This window comes from Papaver somniferum, chromosome 10 (genome assembly GCF_003573695.1).
Source record: "Papaver somniferum cultivar HN1 chromosome 10, ASM357369v1, whole genome shotgun sequence".
In the NCBI taxonomy this organism is placed as follows: domain Eukaryota; kingdom Viridiplantae; phylum Streptophyta; class Magnoliopsida; order Ranunculales; family Papaveraceae; genus Papaver; species Papaver somniferum.
In genome coordinates this window covers 80,436,536-80,453,416 of record NC_039367.1, presented here as the reverse complement: position 1 = coordinate 80,453,416, position 16,881 = coordinate 80,436,536, and the positions used below count along the sequence as shown (strand labels likewise).

At 37.3% G+C, this 16,881-nt stretch overlaps 1 protein-coding gene across 1 annotated transcript; it reads right to left on the bottom strand.

The window, feature by feature from the left end:
- Positions 1 to 8,508: 8,508 nt before the first annotated feature.
- Positions 8,509 to 16,647, bottom strand: LOC113318107 (5'-3' exoribonuclease 4-like). The gene is made up of 22 exons (XM_026566231.1): positions 16,311 to 16,647; positions 15,555 to 15,657; positions 15,391 to 15,464; positions 15,097 to 15,288; positions 14,800 to 14,919; positions 14,629 to 14,691; positions 14,419 to 14,544; positions 14,149 to 14,313; positions 13,914 to 13,991; positions 13,374 to 13,460; positions 13,091 to 13,147; positions 12,233 to 12,328; positions 11,896 to 11,966; positions 11,256 to 11,384; positions 10,993 to 11,069; positions 10,823 to 10,863; positions 10,650 to 10,724; positions 10,222 to 10,376; positions 10,023 to 10,127; positions 9,864 to 9,939; positions 9,533 to 9,612; positions 8,509 to 9,420 (listed from the first exon to the last, which is right to left on the bottom strand). The coding sequence occupies exons 1-22, from the start codon at positions 16,494 to 16,496 to the stop codon at positions 8,802 to 8,804; spliced, it is 2,775 nt and encodes a 924-aa protein (XP_026422016.1). The 5' UTR covers positions 16,497 to 16,647; the 3' UTR covers positions 8,509 to 8,801.
- Positions 16,648 to 16,881: the final 234 nt, after the last annotated feature.

Here is a 16,881-nt window from a genome sequence, read left to right as displayed (position 1 = left end):
CCAGGTCTTGGCTTTATCTCTCAAGGAAAAGGAAACATTTTAAGTTTCAAGACTTCATCAGTAAGGTCTTTTATTCTAATTGTCCCACAATTTCCTCAAAGTCCCTAATATGAAAATAAGGGTTCTCATCATCCTTTCCTAAGAATATAGGGATCATCTGAAGAATACTAGGTTTTATCTCAAATTAGCCGTAGTGGCTGGCAATTTAATGCATGAAGCTCGGTTGGTCCTAGTTGGGAACATGTAATCTTTCAAAGTTGCCATCGCTGGCACAACAGTACTAGGGGTACTTTCCTCACGAAGAGACAGATTCTCAAAACTGAAGTTTCCAAAAACAGGGCTCTCCAAAGAAGAGTCTTCGAGCTCCCTGCTTAAATCAGAAGAACTACTAGGTTTTTCGCTAATCAATCGACCTAGAGTATCTCTTTTCCAAGCCCTATTAACAAAATCGGGCATACACTAAAAAGATTCAAAAAGAAATAAAAATCCTAACAAAGGTTCTAGCAATCACACAGCAGGCTGACTCGACTTTACCACAGCAAACCTAAAGATTTCTAGCAAACAACAAGCATGATGGCTCCACTTAGATTGTTTCTAGACCAGCTTCTAATCCTTCGAAAGGGAATTCGTTACAATTTAAGCAAACCCCTCTGGAATCAATCCGAGTTAAAGCAAGTTGAATCGAGGCGAGGGAAGCTCAGTGGAGCTTTGATACCCAAAACCTCACCGATCCAATGCGGCGCAGTCACGCATTCAACTCGCAGAAACCGTCAAGAACTTCGAGGCTGTGCAAAAGAGTAACCAATATTTTTCGAATGATTGTCCTGTTAAGCTCGATACCCTATAGGTCTCTTTCTAGTCCAAATTTTAGGCTTAGGTTCGCTTTAGGTTTCGTTTTCCTAAGGCGGGCAAGAAGGGAGCGGTGATGAAATCCGAACCCTTATCTTATATGGTCCAGTCCTTGCCCTTTACTAGGAATTTAAAAACAGTCCATATTCAAGTCCTCAGCATATATTCACCTTAAGGAGTCCAGTAACCCGCTTGCAGGAGATTCGCGGGTGTTTAGAATTTTACCTCCCGTACCAGACGGGCGAAGAACCGCTGAAGTCGACTCGGGCCACGACTCCTATGCTGTGCGAACCCGAGGGGCCGAGATATGTAATCACGTCCTTCCCTGCACAGTTTTATTTAAGGATACCCTTCCGTAGGGTTTAAAAATAAAAATAAAAATGTCCCAAAATTAATGTCCAAAGTCCATAAAAAAAAAACAAAAAAAGAAAGTCTGAAAAAAAAATTACAAAAAAAAAATGTCTCTCTTTTTTTTTCTCTTTTTTAAAAAATAAAAAAATTCTTCTTCTTTCGTTCCTATAGCTTTGCTTTTCGCTCCCAAACTTTAAGTAAATCACCACAAGCTTTGGCAAAATTGTCTTTCGCTCCAATCTTCAAAAATCTGCAAGGAAACAAGAAAAACCCAAAAACGTAAAGAAGAACAAAAATAATAAAAAAAAATCTAAAAAAATGCTAACTAAACACAGGTCCGCGTCGGCGGCGCCAAAAATTTGATGGTTTTCAAATAGTGATTGTAGTAGTGGTAAAAACTGGGTCTTTTCAGACTTGTGAAGAAAACAATTTTTATAGATTTAAATTAAACAACTAAATAAAATAATTCAAAGTTTTGGAGAAAAATACCAAGACTAGGATTCCACCATTGACCAAATAAATAGTAAACTCTAAATAATATTCATGCAATTTTATCTTTAAAAATAATTCTAATATTTGCCTCAAGTATATTCTTGAAGTAATAGTTGTAATCAAAGAGTATAAAACATCAAAAGTATTTAAAACCCAGCATGCTTCATCAAATTAATTCACAACTATTCAATAAGAACTAATATTTCAATTCAATCCCATGCAAATAATCAAATAATAATATTGCAAATAAATAATAAAATTAGAATTATACCAATTAATGTGGAACAATGGCTTCCTCCGTCGCCTTGGCTAATGGGTTTAGCTCTTCATGGTAAAAACACACACAAAATAATCACTCATGGCTGAATAGGTGTTTTTATTGAAGAAATAAGATGAAACAGAAATTCGCAACGCTGTAGAAGTGTTACAGCGTCGCTGTTACAAAACAGATGATGTTGTTTATATACGATAATAATGATATGATGTAAGACGACAGTTTGATTTCGCTGTAAGCACTGTGGAAAAACGACTGACTCTGCGAGTCCGTTCTTCCTTCTTCGTCTTCCTCCTCGAGCAGCAGCAGCAGCAGGTATGATTTCTGTTCTTCGTTCGGCTCTGAACTCTCTCCTAATTCTCTCCTCAGGGTTTCTAACCCTTCTATGACAAAAACCCAACTATATAGCCTTCAGATTCCCTAGAAACTCGATCAAATTCGAGAATAAATCTCTTATTCTTCACGTGCAGTTTTAACAATAATTCCATCTGTCGATCTTTGTATGCGTCTGTTAGCTATTCTATTGCTCCCAAAATCTTCTCTGACTTGAACTCAACTGTTTTGAAGTATATCCCACGCAAGAATCTCTCCCAAATCTTTCAAACCAATTCAAAACCCTAAACAGGGACCGTGTGCACTGTCTTGACTTTGTGTGGATTTTCTGACTTATCCAGCCCAATTAGATGGGTCTAATCGCTTCTAACAGGTCCCTTATGTCTTGTAGAGTCCGTGGGTACCAAATTTGCCCATTGAATCGCCTGCTAGGTCGCTCAAATCCTTGATCCAAAACTGTTGACGCTGCTGCCTTTTTTCCCGCCAAAATCCAGTTTTGAAACTTTGAAGATGACCTCCCCCTATCCAGTTCCGGTCTCCCTTTAGCAGATGCCTGGAAATGGGTCACCCCTTAGTAATTAGGTTACCCCTTATCCAAAATGAGAGTCTGTATAGTAATTTTCTCCCACGGGCGCAAAAACCATTTTTTAGCCAATTTCGCCGCAAAAGCTTTATTCTTCCAAAAACACCTACAAATACATAAAATAACCGAATAAGTACAATATCGAGTACTAACAATATATACAAATGAGCTATATTAGACACATAAATGTGTCTATCAATATCTCCTTCCGATACTCCGTTTCCGACTTTGTGCTCCCCTGGAGGATAGGTCTCCCGATTTATATCTTCTCAGCTCAAGTTCGTCTTCGCCTAATAGTAATGGTCCCGATATCCATTAATCCGATATTGCAACTCTGCCCGATCCGAGTCTACCATCCTCAATACCCGAGCCTGTCAAGACGTGACCCTTCTTCTCTTACGCGTGCTTTGTCAGTGCATTTAATGCCTTGTCTCTCGATTCAGACCCGACCGTTGAATATAACTTTTACTTTACACGTGTTTACCTCTCACCCACATGCGGTAGATTCTCTCTTTTACTGGACCAGATCCGATAGAGTGATTCCATGCTTCGCCTTGCTCTCTTTCTCGATGTACCATAGTCTAGGATTGCTCCACCTTTGCTTGCCAACTAAGTGCTACTACAGCAGTGTTACTAAGGCCGGTTCCTATGGGGGGTGGCTAACCCACCCATATGCCATGCCATCTGGCCTGGAAAACTGGCCACGCTATTATGGTAAAAATGTTAAACGATCGAGTCTCCACCATTCGGTTGATTTTAAACCTCCAGCGGCTCTTTCTCCGCCGCTATAAAAATGTGACATTCACACACAAAAATTACACCAAATTTTTTACACAAAAAATTTCTATCTTTATCTTTCTTATCTTTCAAAGTGGCAAAGTTTGAATCCCAACTTGACTTGGCTACCCAACTTGATTTTTCCGGAGTGGTGCTTGAAGCCGCCGTTAGTAAGATATGTGAAGGTTATTAAGAAATAGGTAAAAACCAAAGAAGTCCACAAGTTTTGGATATTAACCAAATCAAACCTCCAACTAAGAAAAGACAAAGAAAAGTTCAAAGGAAGGAAAATTTGAAGGCAAATAAGAAGATAAACAAAGGAAACTCCGTTCATGAGCGCATTGATTGGAAGTTTAGTGAAATGAAGAAGATAAACAAGATGAAGAACATTGTCCCAAATTTTTACTTTTAAAGTATTTATTTTAAGTTATGTCGTTATCTAGATGAATGAAAGAGGCATTAATGTAAATTAAAATTCTAAACTTTTAATGAAAGATGCACTAGTTTTATATTAATAATATCTTAAAAATAAAATTTGATACAAATGAAAGATGCATCATATTGGGGCTAATAATCTAAAGTCCGCATATTGGGGCAACACCCTCAAGATAAGATAACAACCATTGAATTGAAAATCTTTTCCCACTCTATTGCGTTGTTTGTGCCGACACATTTGCTCCACATCAAATGCGTTTTGGCCATTTTGTCGGTTTCGATAGCCTTCAGTAAGTGCAGCAACAAACAAATTCACATCATTCCTGATTATTCCGAAGCGATGACACAACCCATTTGCATCTCGATTATTGAGGTTCAATGTTTCTTCTTGAAATCTCTGAAATATGCGACTCCATAAAAGAACTCTTTGTTGTTGTTGTCCAGCATTGACCATATCTTGTATAACAAAAACATAATGCCTGCAAATGGATTCATCTTCAGCTATGCTAAATCTGCGACCTCGAACTGACATGTTGGATTTGTGGAGTGAAAGAATGGAGATTGAAGAAATGGTGTGAGTTGAAATGAAATTTAATATTGTATTTATAGGATGATGAAAGTTAGATGAAATGATATAACCGGTCGAGTCTAGACCGTTGGCGGTTGAAAGTAGACCTACCGGTTTTTGCTACACCGAGCAGTCTCGACTGTCGGTGGAAACTTGACCTGGCCTGGCTAAGTGGAAAGTTTACCACTTAACCATGCCAGTTTGCTTGTTTTCCATCTCCATAGTGGGTGCAAAACTGGAAAATCTATTGATTTGCCACACCCATAGGAATCGGCCTAAAACCCTTTTATTCTTGTTAAAAAAATCAGGTCAGAAACTGTTGATATGAGAAGCATGAGCGGTGGCGCAAAGGTTTTAGGTACAGTTGTAACAGTAGGCGGCGCAATGGTATTGACCCTTTATAAAGGAGTGTCGTTAACAAACCTTTCTGATCCAGGAAAAACAGCGACAATTCATCACAATACAACTAGTTACATAAGTTGGTTATATCCAAATAACAGAACTGGGCGTTAGACGATTGGAAAAATAGCTCTGGTTGTTGCTACACTATTATGGTCTTTGTGGTTTCTTGTTCAAGCCAAGAGGCAAGATAAGTAAGATTGACCCTTGTCAGTACACAAGTACTACTATAATGTGCTTTTTGGGTGACATTCAATCAACTTCATTCAGCCTGGTTGCAAATCATCAAGATTTTTCTTTATGGGTTTTTAAAGGGAAAATTTTATTCTCGGTAAGTATGCATCTACTACTGCACTTTTAATTAGAAACCTATTATAGGGGATCCAAGAAAAGAGTTTTGAGGGCTCTTAAGGATTCAAATATCCTACAATGAAGATAAGCGGACCTAATTCATAAGAAAAATTCTAAAATACCCTTAACCTGTTAAATATTGAAACCTAAAACTAATTTGTATTCATTCGTCTCCTTTTAACTCTTTCATTTTATTCTTCCCCATCACCTCCATCGCCTATTTCTTCAATTAATCGTCAATTCTCAAAATAATTCATTATCGATTAACATCACATAATCCACCCGCAATGACTTTAGTAAGGGAAAAATCAAAAAACCCATCTCATTTCATTGGTTTTAATGCATGGATAGGCGGAATCGATCGAATTAGATTTTTGAAAAAACAGTTTCAGAACTGTCTACGGTTTGGAAGTATGAATTTTCCCAACCGTAGACAATGCCTACGGTTTGGTTTCCCAACCGTAGACAACACCTACGGTTTTGTTTCCCAACCGTAAGTCATCTAAGGTTTGGAGTTCTTAACTTCCAAACTGTATATTCTGGGTTCGAAAATCCTACAATTTGAAAAAATCATACTTCCATATCGTAACTTCTACCTACGGTTAGTTCGATTGAAGTTTCCTCACCGTAGGTTAGCTTGTGGTTCGAATTTGGGGGTTTTCAAAAGCAAAAATAAGTAATGGGTTTTCTTAGTTTTTTCTTTTTGTGATCGTCATCTTCATCGCGACGGAGGAGAAGAAGAAGAGAGAAAGAAGAATGATAGGGATTTTTATGATCATCATCTTCATCATGATTTATGAATGAAAAGAGAAGGAGAAGATAATAGATTTAGTTTTTTGTATATGATCATCATCTTCATCATGATGAAATTATGATCATCATCTTCATCATAATTTATGAATGAAAAGAGAAGGAGAAGATAATAAATTAATTTTATAATTCATCGAGGGTATTTTAGCCATTACAAAAAATAGTTGGATATGGGGTTTTGTTGATTACTATTTCATAACCCGATTTTGTCTTGTGAGCCCTCAAAACCCAATGTTTGGAGCCCTATAATAGTTTTCTTTAATTAGAACGGTTTTTTGGGGACCAACCTTTTTTTGGGGGGACCATTGTTTTATTTTGGGTAAGACATTAGAAGTAATTCTAGGTCACCCCTTATCTAAATATTTATATTAATACCAAAATTACCCTCCTGATTATTTTTGTATAATGATTAGTTAGTGTGATTAATCATTGATTAAAGTTAAATTAATAGATTGTTTTTTTTAAAGTAGAATTATTGAGTGACTAAAGTGATAGAAGAAGAAAAAGATGGAGTAAAAAATTATTTTGAGATGGGTGAATATGGAGAAAAAACATCCTCTGGGTACCGAAGTATGCTTGTAACTTAGTGAATGTTGTTATAAATGGCCTAAAATATCTTTAAAATCAAAATTGTAACAAAAAAATTTCAACCAGGTCAATAAAGTTCGGTTAGATTATATGAAGAACATGTAACCGAACTTTCTGCAAATGCAATTCGGTTAATAAATCCAAAATCACGGGCAACCGAACCAGAGCTTTAATGGAGTTTTTGTTTGTTCGGCTAGCTGATGAAAAATCAAATGTAACCGAACTACTATGCTTGAGTTTACAGAGTTTGTTCGGTTCAGTCGACTCGACCACGTTGTAACCGAACTTTAAACAACAGAGTTCGGTAAGTTCGCAAAAAAAAAATAATTGCGATTAAACCGAACTCAACATTTGGCTATACAGAGAAGAGTTCGGTTTTGAAATTATTTTTGCGAGTTAACCGAACTCATTATATAGATTTTCTGAGTAAAGTTCGGTTAGGATTTTTTTCTGCGATTAAACCGAACTCAACATTTGGCTATATAGAGAAGAGTTCGGTTTTGAAATTATTTTTGCGACTCAACCGAACTCAGATGTTCGGTTAGGCAAAAAAAAAATTCTTAGCCGAACTGTTCTTCGTGTTCTTCATTTTTAAAAGTTCGGTTGTAAAACTAGGGTTTTTTTCAAAATTATCCTAACCGAACTTACTACTGTAACCTCCAAATTCAACATATTTTGATGACTATGGCTCAAAATTTCAATCAAAAACGAATTAGAAGTAATGGGTTTGTGGGAAAATATTTATGGATAGGTTTGTTTATAAAAGATTGATTAATCGACGATGAAAACTTAATGAATCGACGACGATGAAAATTTGATGATTTTGATTAGATTTGTATACGATCAGGTTTAGATGATCATATATTGATGAAGAAGAGAAGAAGAGAAATTGTAGAATAGAGGAAGAAGAAGTTCTAGATTAGTTATAATTTTAATTAGGTAAAAGGGTAAACTAGTCATCTCCACCTTTTAGGACACCCCTTATAATTATAGGGAAGGTGGCCCTAATCAAATCATGGACCCCTCAAAAAAACCATGATCCCAAAAAAAACCGTTCTTTAATTAAGAACATTTTTTCATGTGGGCAGGGGATTGTAGGGTCAGGTTTGACCTTCCTGGGCATGTCATATTGTGTGAAGAAATGTGGTCCTGTTTTTACTGCAGCATTTAGTGCTCTTATTCAAATCGTAGGAGCCATGATTGGTTTTTCAATTATGGATGAACAACTTCATCTTGGAAGGTGGTACTCGTAGTTATCAAATAAGAAAAGTAATATGCAATTACTACTTTCATTCTCATTATTCGACATTTTCAAACTCCTTATCTCAATGCTAAGGCTCCTGACCTCAACCAGAAGCTAACTAGTGAAGGATTACGGCCACGGGAAGTGGCTTGGGATTCATAAACAGGGTTCCCATGATAACGCTTCCATCTGCTCCACCTTTTTAGTGAAAATTTAAGGTTCTTGTGAGGATACAAAGAGTACGTGCAAGGAGCAGTGAAGGTTTAGCTACAGTCGCAACTTGTAAGTGTAGGCGCTGAGATCGTGCTAGTTGTATCCAAACAGCAAGAAATGAATGTTGGACAATTAGTAGGATAACACTTGTAGCCGGTACGCAAGGCAGTCATAACTCGCAAGTAAAAGTATTTGGTGAGACCGGGCAGGGTACACAGGCGGTCGTAACTCATGGCAGGATCTGACTCTCAGCAACTAACAAAATCTGGAAACTAATAATAATCTCGCTTAACAAATTAATAGTAGCTAACCTTGTTCTAGTCATTTGGGAAACAGAATAAGAAAACTCGACAAAATTGAGATTTTTTACAGACCGTCTTTACCTTGTAATATCTCTTCAAAATTCTATAGGGCATCTTTCCATGTTGCCTCCCCTAAGCAATCTCTCTTCAAAATTCTTCCAACAAGACCTTCACTTATACCTATCATACAACCCTCCATCGCAGATGCAAAACCAGAATGTAAAAAAATATATCTACTGGTTAGCATCTGAGGGTCTAGCTTGGTATACCCTTCTTACTTGCTTCTCTTGTAGTAATGCTACACCAGGCGGCACAGCATTTTGCTGTCTCATGTACATTCCAGTGTTTCCATAAGCTTGCTTATCAATCCAATTAGTAGGTGGCTTTGGTGGTTGGCTCACATTCTGATAGAACTGCTGATGCTGGTTTGACATATGCCCAGGCATCAGCATCCTAGGTGAGACCCCAGCATGTGGGATTGGTGCTGTATGCAAGATATGGTCTTGTTGCTCTACATATGCAAATTGATCTTGTGTTCTAAAATTATGTCCTCTTGGCAGTTCCATGAAAGCAGGAGGAGCTGATCTAGAGCTACTAATGATATTACCTCTAGGATTACTGTTGTGCTGTCCATATAAATAATTAGGATCTTGGGTATATCCTCTTTCATGCCCTGAAGGTCCAGATGGTCTATGCCTGCTTGCTGTTTGGTTGTTTGGGGGATACCGTTGAGGTGGATGATCCAATAATCCAGGGGAAGAGGGGTTGGATTTAATATTCAGTGTATTCTTCAACAACCTATGTGCTGCTTCTCCCAAATAAGAGCCTGATATTGCCCGCGGCACCGGCTGCCTACAAACAGATCAACAGATATGGAACTCATGTATATATGCAAAATGACAGGTCCTGCTAGGTATTTGTTAAATTAAATAATTGACGGTGGGGAGAAGGACCTATTTCTCACCTCTCTCTCCCTTGTTGACGCCTGCTATTATCTTCGTGCCATAGCACAGGAAAAGGTTTTACGTCATATGGTCCCACAACCTGTAATTATCAAAAGACTATCAACATACTTAATAGATATCTACTTTCAACATACTAATAGTATGACACATGTGTCGTGCACATCTAGAACACTTAAATGTGCCACAAGCCAAGTATGGCAGCCACATGCAAATCCCAGGTTCAAACTGACAGATTTTTCATTCTTAAAAAAAAATTAAGCAAAAGGCACTTGGAGAGTATCCTTCTGTTACCGAAACAGAAAGCTAACAAACTAGACATTTCTGACATACCTTTACGGGCATGACTACACCTTTGGGAGGTTCTGGAATGTGTCTATGGGGTTCAGGGTTCAGATAAGATGCATTTCTGCAACCAAAAAAGTAGCCTCTTAATAAAGCAAGTAGAATTTGAATCTCCAATTCAACTAGAGTGATAGAGAGGAAACTCACAAGACTAGGTTATTGACAATATTTCCCAACCCCCGAATTGGGGATGGAATTGTACCCCTGTGGCCATTCCTCTCACCTATCCAAAGGTAACCATTCATTCCACCACTGCAACAATCAACAGCACCTCAAGTTATATATGTGGCAACTGAACTATCATGAACTCAAATTGGACTACGCGAGTTGCATCTATGTTACCGACCTAGCATTTGTATCAATCTCACGAGCATATCTTATTTCTTTAGGTGGCATGGACGAAAGGTAGTAGTAGTACGAGGATATTTGGGGAGCCAAGGGGTGATTTACAGAAACATAAAGCAAATCCAGCATCAGACTATTTCGAGCTTTTTCTTCCACCTGGGTACCAAATAACCTTAGCAGATATCAGCATCCAAAACACAAAAACAGAACATTTTAAAGGTGGTGGTTTTGATTCTCAAAAATAAAAATCCAAGGTGGTGGTTTTGATTCCCAAAAATAAAAATACAGAAGGATAAAATAATTCTCATCTAAAACAGCTTTCAAGGTCTTGATAAGAAATAACTTTAATACAGTGAAGCTTTTCATTCACAACTGTGGTACACTACGATTACAGATACCTGATGGAAGAAAACAGGGAAGCATTCTCACCGTTAGAGTTTCCTCAAGCTTATCTGTTTGGGCTAGCAGTTCGGTTTCATTGATGAATGGCAACTTCACAACACCCTGAGCTCAAGATAAGAACATTCTAGTTAAATTACCATTACTCTTTGCAAAATTAAATCTGAAAAGAGAAACACTCAAAAACAACAGAACAACGTTACCTGCCAAGCGAATCTTTTACCATTCATGTCAACCTCAAAATCTGTTCACAGAGAAAAGGCCTACTATTAAAAATAACAGTCAAACATTATCTTCTATTTATTACTTTTTTTGGCAGAAAAGGAACAAAATCATTGGGCATAAAACTGTTTGCTAAAGAGAACCAACATACCATCAGGATAAAAGTGACTTATTGGAGATGATGGATCGATGATTAACGCCCTGTAGTGCTTAGGCAAAGCATTCGAGCTACACATAGAAGAGGTAAAAACATGTCAGTCCACACGACCTAAAGAGGAGGCCTATGTCAGAATTGCAATACATATGGAAACATGTACGATTTATTTGATCATTACAGATGCACACAAATTTATATATACATAGGCATGTGTATATCTATATGTACATGAGTGTCTAACCAGAAAAGGATATAACCTGGCAGCCGGTAGGGTTCCCATTAACTGATCGAAGGGTTTGAATGGCCGTCCCAAAAAGAAAGTAATTTCTAACTCAACCAACTCTTTCAGATCAGAAGCAAAAGGAGCATAATGGTATGGATAATACCTGATTCAAAAACAAAGATAGCTTAATTGCCAAGCATCGTAATAAATGTATGTTCCAAGGATTAGACAAAAAAAAACATCCTGACTATACAATACTCATGGCACACAAGCAAAAAAAAGAAACAGAAAATTGGTTGGTCTTTTTTTAATATCTCCTCCCCCCAGAATGGATGATGATTCTATCAATAAAAAAAGTCCATATTTTCCGAATCTAGTTCGGTGACTGAGTGAGAAGAATCATGATGTCAGTAATATCAGGGCTGATCCTCCAGTCTAGTCCACCACCTGGAGAATTCAGCGATATATGTACTACAAAGGAAGGTTAACCTTCCCTTGTACCAGCATCCTCCTTCAACCACGTTTGAATTTGGGTCATACTTATGTGGTTTGTGCTGGAATGGTTGGAAAACAAGATATAAAAAGAACCCATAAATATAATTGCAGAAGTACTATAAAGACGGATAAACTAAATATCTCTGAAGTTGAGCATCACTTTTTGGTACTATACTGACCATTGCCACGAGCAAACGCCATGATAGTAATACCGCATCACCCAGCAAAGACCTTCCACATACTTCAAAACCTACAAATGAATATGCCATGCGGTGGGTTGTTTTCCAAGTGACAAAGAATCAGGTATTTTTATAGAATGATAGTCATCTGATCTATGACCTGGTAATATATAAAATAACAACATCAGCCAACAAAGTGAAAAGCATTTCGCCGAAGTGACCTATGGACCCTTCATCAGTTGTGTTGCCCAGGCCACATCAGTGACTTTTAGTAAAAGAAAACAACTGTAAATAACACCAACATGCAAATGAAAAATATCGGAGATAAAGTACTTACAACGTCATCTTTGACTTTATCAATCTCCTCTGCGCTTGACAGGTCAAATTTCTCTATGTAGTACCTTTCTTTGTATCCCGGCTCCCCTAATTTTACCTGAGAAGAATAGCATATTGCAGTTATATTCGGAGATAAAGCAAATGGAATGCCTAGCGTTAGTACTTATTAGAATATGAATCCTGCATGCAGATAAATGTCCTCAAAGCTCAGAGCATTCACGGCTGGTTGAAAGCATGTACAGTGACATTCACGGGCCACATACAAAATTAGGAACAGCAAGTCTCACTATTAGTATAGCTACTACCATATAGGCCCAGCTTGAAACATGATACTGTCGATAAGGTTTACCTTTCTTGTTTCAATCAAGTTATGATTTTGCAGTTTGGCACATCAATTTTAGAAAGAATACAGTATCATCTCAAACACTTGACAAGCTTCCCGTGCATTTTCCAACTTCATATGAGAAGATCTCAAACTAAAAGATATTAAACAGAGTTACACATTCATGCTACGTCAACATTAACCAACATTTCATTTCAGATTAATGAGTCATTTTCATCTTGTTTATTTGTATCATTTAAGATGTCTTCCATAAATGAAGGGTTCAAAAGCAAAATCCTTACAATGATTAAGGGTTTAAGAGGCTGAAAATAAACATTTTGCCCAGCAATTCAATTATATTAGTTGTACATAAGGAGGATTTTTTATTTCATTGATAGTAAGCAAATACACCAGAATTAATCAATTCATATTCGACCTATATCATCCCAATGAAGCAAAACGAGCTGATATCCATGCATCCAGGTATATATCCATACAAGACTTGCTGAACTGTACCGAGAAAGTAAGAAGACAAACCTTGTCTACTAGCAGCGTTTGGGGTTCATCAGAATTTGCTCTCCTATTTTCTTGTGCCTGAAATAAATGAAAGATGAATTATGATGATTGCTTATTAAAGAACCCAGAAAAGTAGCTAAAAATTCTTTTTTATGCACAGAAAAGTCCGCAAGCACGGATAGAAGACCAAGACATCTTTAGACTTAGAATTAAGAATAGCGAGATAGTAGAGGTCTGTCAACCACCAGTATAAGTGATCTGAAGATAACAAGGCATTACTATTATGACGCAGTAAGCAAATCACCTGTTGAATACGAGCACGCTTCTGAAAGATTTGATCTTCGTGTACTGCAACCGACTGAACAAAATGTTCTACCCTATCCAGTAAGACCTGAACATGTGAATCCAAGCATTAAAACTAATAACATATTCGACTAGCGGTAGCATAGCTATTGTGAAACTTCACCATTAGGTAGTCTACAAAAAGCTCTTAAAGTTCAGATTATAAAGGAAATCTGTTTTCTAGGTATAATCAATCCGCAAAGGATATGAGCAATATGTTTAGTGCTTTTAACGAAGAAAAAGAAAAAGAAAAAAAAAAGTGATGGCTATACGTGGCTTTGGTCAGATATCGTTCCACAAAGCCCAGAGAAGAATTCTGACATCAAAACTACCCAAGCTGTAAATACAGCGCTACCTTGCCAATATTTTACCAGTCAGTGACTAATGGTAATGACAACCCAAATAATCAGTAGTCAGGCAAGAGAGTATCTGAGGCTTATAATCGGAAACAAATTACACTACATACAAGCTATTAAAGGAATGAAAAACAAAATACAATTACCTCGCCAGCATCTGTAAGATAACCACCCATAGCAGTAAACTCTTTTTTATATACATGCATGAGTAGAGTAATAGCACCCTGAGTGTGAAAAGGCAAATGTTAGGAAAAGCATAAAAGCCACCACAGTTGTATGACTGTAAAAATGCTTGGACACTAAGATTCTAAAATCAACGACAAATATGAAGAACTAGATTGAGATTTCAACATCCACAAAATAGATGTGTGATTCAAATACCTCACGTATTTCCAGTGTTGGCATGTGAGGAAGGAAATCATTGCCGACAAAAAAACACAGGAAAACAAAATCGTCGATTATTCTTTCAAAGTTTATCACAAACGGGGGATTGGGAATGTCCATGTCATACTGTAAATACTCTCGCAACACCCAGATGTTGAGAAACTGCAAATTGAACAAGTCAGAAGCAGGTCAAAAGCATGGCCAAAATTTAACAAGATAAAATTTAAGATGGTTTCTCTGATATAAAGCTGTCCAATGATATGTCACCTGATATTTCTTCTTGTGAATCGGTGTTTCATCTTTTTCAGTGGGCTTGCCGTAGCACTCGGCTGCAAGATGACCAACTTGGCCACATGCATAACATTTTTCTTGTTGCCCTGGGTACGTGATAACCTGCAAATAACAAAATCTCCTTGTTTAGTTATCAATGACCAAGTAATAGAATGACTAGGCGTTCAAAGATCCAATTTGACGAACCTCTCTTAATATGGAAAAGTGAACCTCGTGAGTAGCCAGTGACAACATAATTAGATCAGCATCCTATAGATAAAAAGCAAACAGTTTATCCCAAAATTGTAATTAGAAGAAAAATGAAGATATGGAAGTTTAAGGAAATAAAAAGAGTAAAGTTTTGGAGTTGAAACTCACCAGGCCATAAAGACAATGCACTGTGTTTGGATTGTAACCGGGAAGATTCCTCTGTAAGCGAATGTAGGACATGACCTTGTGCTCACCCTCACCAGGAACATTTGAATCAGAAAGAATAACCTTCAAATAATCACCCAATGCAGCCCCATGAATAAATTAGAGAGATACACAGAGAAGTATCCTGAAAACAAGGTATTCAGGGAAAGAGACTAAGACAGATTACTATGCAGGCATAGAACTAATCATCCTTGAGGGAAACAAGACTTTGTTCCGTAATTAGGACTCACTAGTCCCTACCTTAGTGTAACACCACCCAGGATGGTGGTTCAGCCTAGAGTGTATGTAATACTGAAGGGCGGTGGACAACACAGCCATGAATGGAGTTCCTGGAGTAATGACATTTGAATCAGCCGTTTCCGGCTTCTTTTTAAGCTCCAATCCTCTTCTTCCTTTCTCAAACTCCTCCTTCAATCTTTCTTCTTCAGCTGCCTTAAATATAAAGATACAGAAACAAGAGAATCTCAATTGTTAACCGACTTTCCACTAGCAACAGTTCAGCACACAAACAGAAGTCCCAAGAAAACTTACTACCTCAGAAGCATCTTTTGCAGCTCTGAAACGCCGTGTCCTCTGCTGGTTCATTTTCGCCCTTGGAGCAACCCCATCTAATAACAAATCTCACATTAATACGAACTTTTTGCCCCAACAAGATCATGGCACTCAAAATGTAATAAGCAGCGGGTGCGCGTGTTTACCAATTGCCATATAGAGAAGCTTTCTTGGGCGAACCAACGTAAATAAATGATCGATATAATCAAATATCGATTTAAAGACATCATCGTATGTGGCAGGTGAAGGCTGCGGACATAGTAAAACCAGCAAAACAGAATAAGAAAAAAAAACACACACACACACACAAATTATAAAATGTTACAAGGTCAAGAACCATTGCTTAAAATGCTAAGATTCTCTTTAAAAATCAGTACAGATACACATAATGTAAGTACTTTTATGCCGGTATTCTCAACTTATACATCCCCTTACTCTCTCCTAGAATCTGACAAAATAAGAACAAATTTCAGTTTGCTACTAAGCAGTTGATATGAAATCATCAGAAGTACTACTTCATCTCAATGCATTCACGCCCGTATTATCGTCTTGTTTAAAACACCCTAAACTTTGGCTAAGATTGTCCTGTGTAGCTAGGTTGGCTTTACTTGGTTCCCATTGGTCTTGTAGCGGTTGGTCAGCCTTTCACGATGCATTCGTTTCTAAACTACACTGATTACCAAAATCAAAGCATTTGTTCCTGCTAGTAGAATTGAAGTGAATTTCTAATCTTAACCTATCTTAAAAAACACTAAACCTAAATCTTTCAGCAAGTAACTCAAATAAACTGTGGGTTTCATATTGGTGCAAACCTACGAAACTAAAATCTAAAATTTCCTACTAATATAAAAATTACATACTATAAGTATAAAAAGAATTTAGAGATCTAAAAAGAGTCATACCTTTCCTTCAGGATGAAAACAAGGATGAATAATTCCGTTCATATCCAGATATAGATTATCAAATTCGATATTGTTAGGGTTTGGTTTGGTTACATCAACAACAGTTGAAGATTCATCTTCAATAACATCAGAGATCGATAAGGGATATCTATCCGCTAACCATTTATAAAACGCGGGAACTCCCATAATTAATTAATAATTAGGTCACTATTACTATCTTCTTCTGCTGCTGCTGTTACTTCAAATCTTCAATAACTCATTAATGGAAACATAAATAAATTAAAATCGAAAACAAAAGTTTTCTAGTGAAATTGCGAGCGTCTTATTTTGTGCTTCTACAGAGACACAGAAAGTGCTGTGGGTAGGTTTTGTTAATTCTAAATCGTTGGATGATTGGTCGGCAGTGAAGTTCTTATCTATGACCGTCGGATGTTCGTGCAGATCTCGAAGTTTGCTTAACGTGTTGTGGTTAACCTTTATGGGGCTCTTTCGGAGGTTATATCGTATCCATTACTAAGGGGTAGTAAAAAAAAAGGAACGCGCGCACTGGGATACTAAAACTAATTGGAAC

Bases quoted from the DNA above. Each gene is read 5' to 3' on its own strand.
- LOC113318107 (XM_026566231.1), bottom strand. From the start codon at position 16,496: ATGGGAGTTCCCGCGTTTTATAAATGGTTAGCGGATAGATATCCCTTA. The intron at 15,658-16,310 runs GTATGACTCTTT...CTATGTCCGCAG, and splicing joins GTTTTCATCCTGAAGGAAAG to CCTTCACCTGCCACATACGA. The intron at 12,329-13,090 runs GTTTGTCTTCTT...TATTCTTCTCAG, and splicing joins AAACGCTGCTAGTAGACAAG to GTAAAATTAGGGGAGCCGGG.